Source organism: Pleurodeles waltl, chromosome 9 (assembly GCF_031143425.1).
Source record: "Pleurodeles waltl isolate 20211129_DDA chromosome 9, aPleWal1.hap1.20221129, whole genome shotgun sequence".
NCBI classification, from domain to species: Eukaryota; Metazoa; Chordata; class Amphibia; order Caudata; family Salamandridae; genus Pleurodeles; species Pleurodeles waltl.
In genome coordinates, this window is record NC_090448.1 from 1059522339 (window position 1) to 1059536152 (window position 13814).

The 13814-nt window shown below is 42.7% G+C and overlaps 1 protein-coding gene across 1 annotated transcript in view; it reads left to right on the top strand.

Moving 5' to 3' along the window:
- Nucleotides 1-13814, top strand: part of POLE2 (DNA polymerase epsilon 2, accessory subunit) — a 314242-nt gene that overhangs the window by 106390 nt on the left and 194038 nt on the right. Inside the window, exon 7 of the mRNA XM_069208700.1 lies at nucleotides 2636-2719. Within this exon, the coding sequence (XP_069064801.1) occupies nucleotides 2636-2719 (84 nt within the window). The remainder of the gene's footprint in view (nucleotides 1-2635; nucleotides 2720-13814) is intronic.

Here is a 13814-nt window from a genome sequence, read left to right on the forward strand (position 1 = left end):
AGATAAATGATATATGTATGATATGTAATGTTTTCATGTTATTAAGGACAGCTCAGTGATCTCTCATTAATTTGAATGATGCAGAGTCAATGGAATATGCTCTGAATACTGCTTTATAGTCTGATTCAAGCATGTGAATCTATGAAAGTTCCAATACTGGATTAAGAAAATAAGTTACTTACCTGTAACTAAAGTTCTCCAGTATTGGAATCTTTCATAGATTCACATGCGACCCACCCGCCTCCTGGGGGAAGCTCACCTTCAATATCTCTAGTTCAACCGTTAACATGCGCACTGGTACTTAGAAAATCTGAGGTACTGGAGCTTCTCTCAGGAGGGTTCTAGAGGGTGGTGCTCTCTGATTGGCTGAAGCTCAAGATTGGTCCTTTTTACATAAGGACTTGGATAGATTGCTAAAGTGTAGAGTTTTAATGTTATAGCTGTTTCCTATAGTGGGACCCTACTCACATACACTTCCATTACTGGAACACAATTCTAATTTTCAGTCCCACTGTGAAGCCAATACTGGACCCAAAAGAGCCAAACACAGCTCAGCCAGGCGATGCACCTCAAGGATAACATCCAAAGCCCCTGTGGATGGGAACCACCACAACTCTGCCAGAATCCATCAGTTCTAACATTCAGTACACATTTCTTCTCAGTACTAAGGCTCACACACACACACACACGCCCCTCAGGACTCCTCACTTTTGTTGTTCAGAGGCAATGCCACTCCCATGCTGGGCCCCACTCGCAGCTTCACCAGGGCACCTCCAGGCTAACACTAGGCAACACTGGCACACCAATACTAGGTTCCACACACAGCTCTGTTAACATACCTCACTTCTGACTTTGTGTGCCTGTTACTATTCCAGTACTGCAGCCCACATACAACTTTGTCAGTGCACCTCAACCCTAACCTGCAGCGCCTCATTATTCCAATACAAGGAATTACACAGCGCTCCGTTTCTCATTCCTGACCCGTTGCCTTTCTGTTATTCCAGCACTCGGCCAAGACACAGCTCCGTCTATACCCCAATCCTGATCTGGAGCACCCCAATATTGCTGTATTGGGGTTCACATACCACTCTGCTAATGCATCTCCTGCTGTTCTGCAGTGCCCCCTGCTGTTCCACACTCTGACTTCTGTTTGAGGATGTGGTGGAGCCACTTAAATCTATTCTTAGCTGCCATCTTTATTTCGGAAGGTCTGTTTCACCTATCTCACTCCATTCTTTCCTTTACTCAATTTACTATCAATATTTTCTTTCTCACCTACTTTACTCTTTCCAGCTCTTAAAATCCACAAGCTAAGTTTTGCTCTTTCTTTCAACTGTTTATTTCTACTCCTCACCCTTTTTTGATTTCCCTCTTCCTCTTGCTACTTTCTCTTTCAAACTCGCAAAAACTTGGTTATTTCTTTCCTTGTTTTGTTACTCTTTTTTTTCGTTATCAGGTGTTCATTCTTTCACTGTTTTTTTTCTCTTCCCTTCATTCTTTCTTTATCTTTTTTTATTTGCGCTTTCCTTTAACTCAGTATGAGTCCTTTTACTTTTTTTCTTAAAGAAGAATCTTTCTTCCTTCCTTCCTGTGGTGTTTTTCTTATCTTTATCTGTAAATTCACGTTTTAGTATGAATCCCTCTTTTTCCCATCTGTTTGTGGAGGCCACAATTTACTTGTTGGGACCCGAAGTGTCAGTATTTTCCCATTCTGTGTCTGTGGGAAATATGTCAGTACATACATGCCGTGGCTCTTTCGCTGCTTGTTTCTCTCACTATCTCTATTTTTTTCTGTAATGTAAATTTTTCTCTTTCTTTTCACACATTTCATTATTTTTCCTCTTTAGCTTTCGTTCGCTAGCTTCTTTCCCTTTTTTCTTTTTTCTCTTGTCTCACATGCTTGCTCTATTTCTTCTCTTAGTTGTGTTTTCATTTTCTCGCTCTTTCCTTTCCTTCCCTTCTTTCTTTTATTTCTTTGCGACACCCTTCCCTTTATTCCTTATATTTCTTGTGTTTCTCTTGTTCTGCCCCATCAGCTTTCTCTCCTGAGGTCTAGTTATCAATGGAGCAACAGGTGCAGTGGCACCGGGGCCCAGAGGCCTATGGACCTCACTCAACTCTAATTACTGCCGTATTTTCCTACCGAAATTGCAGTCAATAATTTTCTTTTCCTACTCCAGGGCCCATGACACCGTTACTATGCCACGCATCCTTTCCAACTTTACTCCCGACTCCCTCTTTTCTTTCACCCTCCAATCTGTCCTAAATTATATTTTTGTTAATGGCGTTTTGAGCATGACACTATATTGCCAACATTTTTATTTCTGATTAAGTTTTCTATGATAATTGTATATGTTTTAAGATAGAGGAAGAAGGTAAATGGAAGTGCTTTAGTTAAATGCTGGCCACTGGAATTATATGGCAGGAAAAGATTAAATTATGAGACAGGGTTGACCAATTTATGTGGCTAGAAAAGTCCAGTTATGAATTTACAATGCCAGTAGCTCTAACTCAAGAACATGCACGACATATTGCATTGCAAAACCTTGTTATGTTCTTGTAAGCAGAGACTTGAGTGTTAAAATGAATGCTGAGTGTTCAAAATGCCTGCAGCTAATCTATTGATTTATTCCAGCTTAAAACAGTTGAGACTCTACTTGGCAGCACAGCAAAAGTTGGAGAAGTGATTGTTCTTGGAATGTTGACCCAACTTAAAGAGGTAAGAATGTTATCCCACTCATAAACATAGTGCTTTAAAGGGGGCATGAACCAGAGCTACTTCAAAGAGAAAAAAACCCAGAATATTTAGGATGTTTAATGCTGGTATGGGAAAGTTGGCCGCTAGTTCTTGCACTACATTGCGCAACTATGATCACCCCTGCCACGTTTCACAAGTCCATGTGTGGTGTGCTGCTCCAGTTCAGGTTCATTCTTTGAATTCTGGAATTTGTAGTCATATTTATTCCATTATAAAACAGGACTACAGTTCCCAAAATTGAAAGAAAAAAAAAGTGGACTAGAATAGCACATCACACATTGACCTGGGTACGTGGCAATTTGGATTATGAACATGCTGGATGTGGAGGTTTAGATTTTTGTCAACCGCTGTTGTGTTTTACTGTGGCAGGATTTGGAATATTGGTTTGAGAGGAGTTTAAATACCAATATCGCAAAAACTGGCTCCTTTACATGCGGTCTGTTGACAAAATCCGAAAGTTTAGGAGAACTCATTTTTAGCCAGGAGGCATCATTGTGACCTCTTGGTTATACAAGAGGGACTAATGAAATACCTATGGTTATTTTTTGGGAGGTTATTATAACCAGCTTTGGCATTTATTGACGATTTTTTTGAATGTGCAATATTTTCACAAATATGAAATGCAACAACTACTGACACCTTCCTCGTTGCTTAAATCTAGTTTCGAAATGACCTAGAGAATTTTTGTTTAAAAAGTTCCGCGTTTGGAAGGAGTTGGGAGGTAGACGGAGAGTTGCACCGACGGGGGGACATGTACCCGCCCTGGTTCACTCAGTCCTGGAGCCCGTAGAGTTTGCTGGGGTCGCTCTAATGTGCCCCCCACAGACTGCAGAACTTAAAAAGTATTTGCAATGCAACGTGTCTCGCATTTATTCGACTTAGAGTTATTGGCATTCTAAATTCCTAACTGGACTTTTCTTGCCACATAAATTAAAAATGAAAAGTAAAACAGTTGACATAAGTGAGGCATTTCAAAGTGCCATGGCCACCATGAGCATGAGCGCGAAGGAGAGGCACAAAAAGAAAAAGGTGTTTGCTCGCAGTCAAACATATCAGCAATCGTGCAATTACCCATGTAACAGGGTTGATGGCCAAGGCTGTAACAAAACGACCCCAGGGAGGGACAAGCGTAAAGCATTTATGAATAACAAAGGATTTTTAAAAGGAAAGCCCATGAACGAGTGATAGTGATGGGCGTGCAGTGGATGTGGTTAAAAGCACACAGATAGATTACAACACATCAGAGTGCTTGCGCGCTCAACCTAAAAAGCGAGTGGAACACAAATATAGCAGGGTGAACACAAGGTACATTAACAGTGGTGCCCCAGCTCCGACAATTCTAAATGACCCCCTCCAATGTGAAGGGGCATTTTAGTTTAACTGATCCTCAGCATTGCTGTTAAAGTGAGGGATAGTGTTTTTTTCTTCAGAAAACAATCTATAGTTTATAGCCTCCTCTGCTTTCTAATTAGCACAGACTTGCTTTCATGAAGTTAAACAAAACACATCTGCAATTTGCGTTTAAAATATCTAATTTTAGCAATATTTTTAATTTGCAGTGTTTTGGCTGGTGCACAATTAGCTCTTTTACACCTTTGTACATTTCCTTAAATAAACTCCAATTAAAAAGATATGGTGATAATAAAGATTACATTGGAATTTCATTGTTTTACAAATTACGTAAAACAACAAATCTCGATCTAGAAACAAACTTAGCTCATGAAACTTCTGGCATGCACCTCTTTGTTAGACCCTGAGATTACTTTCAACGCTGTTATTTGGGCATCAAACTACAATGCTCGCTCCTCTGGACCATCATCATTATATTTCACCATCACAACATCTCCCACTTTCAGATTACTTCCTTTCAGAACAGTTCTTGTTCGTGAGCGAAGATTGCGGGAAGTTATTTCTATAACACCAATCTCTGGAAAACCTGAAGTAAAAGAAAGGGGAAAGGGAATGGTTACCGAAACCCATAGTATCTGCATGAAGCAACACTGTAAACAAAACCACAGGACGTCAAAAAGAACCAAAACTTACGAAAATCCACTTAAGTCACAAATTTAGTTGAAAAAAATTTATGTTGTTTTTAACCTTCGCAATTATAGTATTTCAATGATATACTGATATTGTGAAAATTAACAGTCTACTGGAGGGGTAAAAACAAGACAAGATCACAAATAGATTGTGACCTTTCACTCAGGCTGAGGCAAAGCTTGTTCACAAAGCCATACCTTACATTTTTATTTCCAGTCCTTTTCACAAAATTGTTCTGTCACCCGCCGCTCCTAGACAGAAAGTAATTATGTAATTTACATATCATACTTTGTACGTATACATGCCGTTTTTAAGAAATGTAAGTAGTAATACATTGTTTTTTTTTCATCTGAAACAAATGTCTGTGTTGTTCTAAACCTGTTATTCTACTGAAACATATTGTTCTCAAGCCACTTTTAAACACAGGGCTTCCCTTTCTTGGTGTGGTTACAAATATCCACGGGCAACACTGAATTGCATTTCGAGCTCCCGGTACTCTGAATTGCCAAGGAGTTTGGGAGGCAGACTCCTCTTCACCAAACCCAGCAAGTCAAGTCAAAAGCGAGCTGAACGCAGCGTTACAGAAGCGACAAGAGGTACTTAAGCAGGCATTATCCAGTTTGCACCTCCTGCATTCCATTCCATTAAAGGCAGGGAAGGGGGTGGGGGGTGTTTACGAACTTGTATGGGGTGTTTATCCCTTTCCTCTGTTAATGCAGATGCTGTGTGTGTGGTCTGTGGAAGCAGCATTCTCTCATCCGAGAAAGGATTTTCGTGACACATGGTTCAGGTATCCATGTGCATTGCTAGCATGGAAAATAAATCTACTCCGAATGAAGGGCGCAACAATCAATCACGGCATAACAGCTTGCTCGTATGCGGACTCTTGTCACTTTCATCAGCCAGAGTATGTCAGTTAAACTGTGTCTTGCGCTTGATCAACAGGCAGAATGGCTTATTTTAACACACATGATGTTGCATAAAACAACGTGAAACAGAAAAGACATCTGCCAAGCGAGATCATGCTGTCAAAAAAGATGAGAAGCAGTTGACAAACCGGACGGAAAACGGCGAGCCTCGCATGTTTTCAGTACTTGGTCGTTGCGCTCGAGGAGGGCTAACCACCGGAAAAGGCATGATGATGTACGCATGCCTTCCACTAATGAAAGCAAGCAGATTTTAACAGGCAAGCCCACGAACCAAAGAAAGACACTGACGTGACTTGGATGGGGCTCCGAGCCCTTTTCTAACTACTTAAGCGTCTCGCAAGCGCATGCGACGCAGGCTCGACCCTAAAAATGAGGGCTTCAGAATTTCCTTGAATCATAATGTTGCCAGAGCAGGGCTCCTACTTGGTGGCATTTTTCAGAGTTCCAGGAGAGGCTTTTGATGTTCTGGTGTCTGTGACCCCCGGGATCCGAATTTTCAAGCTTCTATTTCAGGCAGAGAAAGCAGAGTGGGGAATTTATTACGCTCGTTGAAAGAAAAAGATAGGAGATCACGCTTCCTTGTTGAAATGTGTAGTTTATTCAAGTCTCTGATACAGATGAACACTTCAGCCTGCAGACGATCTTCCCCTCGGTCTTCTCCTGCCTTCTCTTCTCTCCAAGATTCTGTGTGCCAGTTACATATTGGACTTCAAAACAAAAGTCTTGCAAAGTCACCACCCATTTCCTAATCCTTCCTGAAACAGCATCTAGACCCTTTTTTTCAAACATTTCTTTCAGAGGTTTATGGTCAGTTATTACAAAAAATTTACTACCCCAAATAAATTTCCTTAGTTTGTTCACAGCCCGAAATACAGCTGGTGCCTCCGTCTCGATCACAGAATAATTTCATTCCGCACCCCTTAAGCACCTTGAGATGAAAAGTATAGTTTTCTCCACACCATTGTGAGTTTGTAATAGAACAGCACCAAGTCCTTTGGCACTAGCATCAGACATAATTATAGTATGTTGGCCAGGTTCAAAGGTTTGTAAACATGAAGCAAACTTCAAGTTGTGTTTCACATTCATAAATTCATCCTCACATGCTTTATCCCATCGAAATGTAACACCTTTCCTAACTAAATCTCTAATAGACTAGGTCTTATCTGCAAAGTTGTCTACAAATTTACTATAAAACTCAGCCATCCCTAGAAACTTCGTCATTTCTTCCTTTGAAGTTGGGCTCGCAATCTTTAACAATTGCGTCAACTAAGCTTTTTTTAGGCTCAATACCATGAGAGGAGATCTTATGACCATGATAATCAATTTCATCAAGATTGAATTTACATTTTTCTGCTTTCAATGTTAGACCACACTCATTCAGTCTCTGAAGAACTTGCCGAACTCTCGTATTATGTTCAGTTACATCCTTACTGTGTACTAAAATGTCATCCTGGTAAATCTTGAAGTACTCTCTCCATGGCACGTTGAAATACAGCGGCCGTAACTTAATCTGGTGGTAGGCAGAGGTCAAATCAATGGATGAAAAACCTTTTGCATTACTAAGAAGTGCTAACATTTCGTTAATGTTAGGCAAGGAATAGTGGTCAATTATCACGCATTTATTTAGCTCCCTCAAGTCAACACATGATCTCGGCTCGCCATTAGGTTTTACCGCCATCACAACTGGAGCCAACCACTCAGTGGCCTCTACCCTCTCAATTATTCCATTCAGCTCCAACATTTCTATTTCTGCTCTCATTTTCTCCCTTACCATCAAAGGAACACTTCTCACCTTACTGACTACAGGAGTAACACCTTTTTTTGTCTTAATCTCATGAACATAGCCTTTCAAACAACCAAGCCTAGACTGAAAGAGATCAGGGAATTCTTGTTCATAGGATGGTCTAATGTTTTTTACAGTATTGACACAGCCTAGATCTTTCAATCTAACTGACGGGGACTCGTTTGGATCAAGATAAACCCTTAAATCTCTCTGGTGAGGCCAACTGATGAGAGAATCTCCTCTGATGGAGATAAATATCTTGCAGGCTGTGAGTCTATCCATGTATTGAATGGAACCTATGAAATAACCCAACAACTTAATAGGTTCACCACCATAACCTTTAGGAGAAATGTCTGGTTTGAATAGTTTTACAGAGGATTTCAGATGTTTTTCAAATAAACTCATAGGGATCAAGGTGATCTTCGCACCTGAATCAAACAACATTGGAACATGTACTCCCTCAATTTGTACAATCTCTACCAGGCCACTTATTCCATTTTTGATCTGTAAAATGAATTCTTTAGGAGAATCATCATCTTCTTTTTAATTGGAATTCTTGCAACATGAAGTAACATGTCCCTTTTTACCACAGGTTTTGCAAACAACTTTCCAACGTACACGACTTTTAAAATTAGCATAGTGACCAAGCTCACCACACCTATAACATCTACCTTGTACACCCTTCTTAATTCTGGGGCTGCCAAAATTAACCTTTACTAATTTCTGAGAGTTTGTCTTATCTTGTAAACGTCCCCCTTGACTGACATAATGAATTTCATCCTCTTTTCCACACAAACTTGTCTTCCTAATTTCTTCAAGACAAGCAGAGCTATGTTCATGTGTTTTAGCAATGGATACAACCTCAAAAAGAGACGGATTGTCTTTAGTCCAAATGGATTATCTTGCCTTATCAATACTGCAGCCCCACATGAATTGATCCCTCAACCTCTCATCTTTACTACTTCCAAAACCACATGTCGAAGCTAATTTCCTAAGCACAGTAATATATTCTTCCACAGATTCTCCAGACCTTTGAAATCTTTTCCCAAAATGATACCTCTCTAGAACTGTGGACATTTTCGGTAAGTAGTGTAAATCAAGTTTCTTTATGCAGATTTCAAAATCATTGAGATCACCAGCATCTTCAACTGTGAGCTCAGGAAGGTTTTCAATAACCTCTTGTCCTTCAGGGCCTAAGCAATGCAACAGAAGAGACATTTTCCGCTCCGCACTTAGAGGTGCCACAAACTCTAGCATAGTGTGCAAAAACACTTTTCAATTTCTTCCAAGGGATTTGTGGTTCTCCAAGAGAGGATGAAAAGAACGGTGGACAGGTAACATTCTGCATGTTTGTATGTAATGATCCAAACCGTAGATACGGTAGAAGTGTCTAGGCAGGAGAGTCTGTCACAGCGTTGAAAGCACAATGTAAAGAGAAAAGTGTGCCTGCCACTGAAATAAATGGACAGGATGCGGCAAATATCCAGACGTGTGCCTGTCACTGAACTGAGACTCCTGGTATGTTTGTGAGGAGTGAGCCAGCAAAAGTGATAATCTATAAAGCTCAATGTAAGATGACTTCCGCTATAACTGTTGAGGAGAGATCCCTTTTTCACTACGTTTTAATGTTCACGATAAATCTTTCCAAGATGGCCGCCAGAAAAGCTGTGTTGGATGTTTCCCAATTAAATAAGATGGCTGCCAAAACGCCCAGGCGTAACGTCCAGGCATAAGTCATCCGGCGTCCAGACGTGTCTTGGCGCGCTCAGCAATGCGAGTGTGTAGAAGCCGGAAAAAAAACACAAGAAAGACAGTGCATGTCAAGAGACAGCGCGCGTCAACCGGTGAGCAAGACGGCACGTGTCGTGTCAAAGACAGCACGTGCTAGACCGGTTGGTTACAGCGCGTCCCTAAAGTCAGCAAGCGCGTGCCAGACCAGTTGGTTACAGCGTGTGCCTGAATCCAGCGCATGCCAGCCTGGTTAATCGGCAATAAGCGGCAGGGTAATAAAAGTTAAAAGGCAAACAGCCCCCAGGAACCGCGGTGCAGCCAGAAAAACGTGACAAACAAAAGTCAGTTGGCGTCGTACCGTACCAGAGTTGAAAGTTGAAGTGTTCAGATAACGACTCCACCACGAGTTTCACCATCCTCATCACCAGTGAAAGAAAAAGATAGGTGATCACGCTTCCTTGTTGAAATGTGTAGTTTATTCAAGTCTCTGATACAGATGAACACCTCAGCCTGCAGGCGATCTTCCCCTGGTCTTCTCCTGCCTTCTCTCCTCTCTAACTGTCGCTATCGCCTAGGTTACCCTAGTATTCTAAGAAATACATTCTAATCCTAGAATGCCACACTCGTCTATGATCGTGGGGAAGCAGTGACCCTGAAGTCATTGCTGCTGCATTATCAGAACATGATTTCTGAACTGGCAGCGGACTCTGGTTGCTCTCGGGTGGAGGCTGGTACTGGAGTTGGGCACCTTGAGGGAGCATTCTTTCTCCCTTCCAGAGCAAATGCTATGGGCTGGTGCATGCTTGCAACAAAAGACTTGTGATCTTCTTTCCACACATACTATGCCACTGATCTGCAGTGTTAACCTTTATCAGGGCTGGATCCAGCGCAGGGCAGTGGTGCATCGATCTTCAGAACCTCTTCTTGAAAAAACCCTCCTCATTGATATGTAAAAGGGAGGAAGAGACCCGCAATTGTTCTACGTCTCACACCATAGAATTCCCTCCTCTTCACCAAAGATGTTGCACTGTGATTAGGGAATGTTTACTTTCCGGACGATGGAGTGGCACAGAGGATCAAAATAATAGTGGCATCTCTGCTTTTATCTGGTGGGTTTGTTTGCCATGCTAGGAGTCTGTGTATGAGCTTTCAGAATGCACACTAGGCTTAAAGGGGTGGGGGGTCATTGCACTTGTTAGGCAATGAACTGTTCCGTCATTACTGCAAGTGTTACGTCATGTGGATAGGCAGGAAGCCCAGTCTGTAATTTGATTTTTGGTTCTAAAGTGCCTCTATTTTGCTTTCAGATGTTAGGAGGGCCCCTGTCAAACCTCCCTAGAGCCCAAACAGGTCTCTCTGCTCCTCTTTCAGGTGATCCACTGTTAAGTAGTATTTACAATCTGCGACCCAGCCACTAGGGTAGCTTAGTGCTTTTTATACAACTAGGAGAAGAACACCTATGATTTACATTGACAAATGGGATGACAACGAGAAGAACGAGTTACTTACCTTCATTAACGACTTTTCTGGTGGATACATTAGCTACCTGTGGATTCCTCACCTAATGAATACTCCCACTGCGCCAGCATTCGACTGAAATCTTCTTCCTAGCTTCTGCACGTCGACGAGGACGTCACATTTGCCCACGCGACGCCGTCTGACGTCATACAGGCAATAAGAGGTCCTCGCCGACGTCAGTACCAACATTTTTTACGTGCCTGAGAACAATAATTCAATGAGATGAAAGACAATAGCAATATTTCATGACATTGTAAACAACACATCATTGCGAGAAGATGGACCACTAATTTAATAAAATTCTTTTTTTTTTTTAAACAAGTAAATAAATATATAAACTAAATATATATATATATATATATAGATAGATACAAATGCACATATATACATAATCTATACCAATCCTCAAAGCCAAGAGGAGCACACTCAAGAATTACTTGGTTAGACCAAACAGGCAACGGGGAGGCGGGTGGGACCGTGAGGAATCCACAGGTAGCTAATGTATCCACCAGAAAAGTCGGTACCGAAGGTAAGTAACTCGTTCTTCTGATGGATACAACTACCTGTGGATTCCTCACCTAATGAATAGAGTCCCAAAGCAGTACCGCGCTCGGTGGTGGGTGCCTGAATGGTCAAACCAAGAAATCCTGCAGCACTGACCGTGCAAAATGGCCGTCTCTTCTGACCTCAGAGTCCAAACAGTAATGTTTCGCAAAAGTGTGAAGGGACGACCAAGTTGCGGCCTTGCAGATGTCGACCACAGGAACACCTCTGGCCAAGGCCGAAGTGGCCGACTTAGCTCTGGTGGAATGAGCTCTAATACCATCAGGAGGATCCTTCTTTGCCAAAGAGTAACACATTTTAATGCAAAGAACAACCCACCTGGAGAGTGTTCTCTTGTGGACTGCCTTTCCTCTCCTCTTTCCCACGTATCCGATGAAAAGCTGATCCTCCAGCCTGAAATCCTTCGTCCCGTCAATGTAAAAGCTTAACGCTCTCTTTGGGTCCAAGCGATGTAGTATCTTTTCTTCCTTTGAAGGATGAGGCGGAGGATAAAACGTGGACAGAGTAATTGTCTGGGCCAAATGAAATGGTGAAACAACCTTCGGAAGGAAAGCAGCCTTGGTCCTCAACACCACCTTATCCCCATAAAAATTTGTATAAGGGGGTTTTACCAATAAAGCCTGCAACTCACTCACTCTCCTTGCAGAAGTTATAGCAACCAGGAAAACTGTTTTAAGAACTAACAATCTTAAGGGGCAAGAATGCATAGGTTCAAAAGGGGACCCCATAAGGAAAGTTAGGACCAAGGACAAATCCCATTGAGGCATAACGAAAGGATTTGGAGTAAATTTATTCATAAGGCCCTTCAAGAATCTAAGTACTATAGGAGATTTAAATAACGAAGGCTGGTCTGGAAGGCAAATGAAGGCTGACAAAGCAGACAAGTAACCCTAACAGTAGCCACTGCACAACCCCTCTGTGCTAAAGACAAAGCAAAAGATAAAACATCTGACAAATGAGCACGTAAGGGATCAATCTGTCTCTCTCCACACCATACCACAAATTTAGACCACCTATTAGCGTAGATCAGTGGTTCCCAAACATTTTCGACCCACGGCTCCCTTGATCTATTGGCCACTGGCTGCGGCTCCCCATTATATTACTTTTTGTTGGCGGGTGGGGGATGTAAGCCTGGCCTAGGGAGTACATCCATTTTTCTCCCTGAAAAGAATTGGGATGACGCCAATGAAGGTATTGTAATTCTATATATAACTGTAAAAAATAAAAATGTAACAGTTGTTTAATTACAGCATGCATAGGGTTTTTTAGTAAGGGGAAAATATTGGTTGACGGTAACCCTAGTAAAATGGGCAGGTCTCATTTTTATGTAGTTATAGCATAACTGTTTAAATATTGTGAAATGTAGAATCCCTTTAGTTGTGGTTAACCACCAGAGGGCGCTCAAGGACAAAATTAAAAAAGAGCTGCTACAACTGAGTAGTTTTATTTTGTGCGAACTGGCCCAAGGGCTATAAATAGCTCAGTGGTTCCCAAACTGTGTGCGGCGCCCCTGGCTAGTTTTGATGGCGCACCAGCAAGCCGCGGCGCACAGATTGGGAATCACTGGCGTAGATAGATTTAGTGGAGTGTCGCCTGGCCGCTAAAATAACATCCACTACATCAGGCGGGAGAGAAAAGGAACTCAGGTTGCCCCGCTCAGTCTCCAGGCATGAAGGTGCAGACTCTGGAGGTTGGGGTGTAAAACCTGCCCCTGCGACTGCGAGAGGAGGTCTGCCCTGAGAGGGAGACGGAGCGGAGGGCACAGTGAGAGTTGGAGAAGGTCGGAATACCACACCCTCCTTGGCCAATCCGGAGCAATTAAGATTACTTGGGTCCGGTCTTGGCGAATTTTCCTCAACACTCGAGAATTAAGGGTATGGGGGGAAACACGTAAAGCAACTGGTCGCACCAGGTTCTCTGAAACGCGTCCCCCAACGCTCCTTGCACCGGATACTGGAGGTTGCAGAATAACGGGCAGTGCGAGTTCTCCCGGGTGACAAACAGATCTATCCGAGGAAACCCCCACATCTGGAAGATTAGACGGACTTGATCTGGATGGAGACGCCACTCGTGGTCGGCCGAGAAATGGCGACTGAGACTGTCCGCGCGTACATTCAAGACTCCGGCCAGATGATTTGCTACCAAGCAAATCTGATGGTCCTTTGCCCAGGACCATAGCCGAAGAGCTTCTCTGCAGAGAAGGTACGACCCCACTCCTCCCTGTTTGTTTATATACCACATCGCGGTAGTATTGTCCGTCAGGGCCTGAACCGACTGACCGCGAAGGGATGGGAGGAAGGCCTTGAGAGCCAGACGTACAGCCCGTAACTCCAACAGATTGATATGAAACATCTGTTCCTCTGGAGACCAAAGCCCTTTGATCTCCAGGTCCCCCAGATGAGCTCCCCACCCTAGAGTGGAAGTATCCGTTATGACCGTGGTCACTGGTGGAGGCTGCGTGAACGGCCTTCCCCGGGAAAGATTGTCGTCC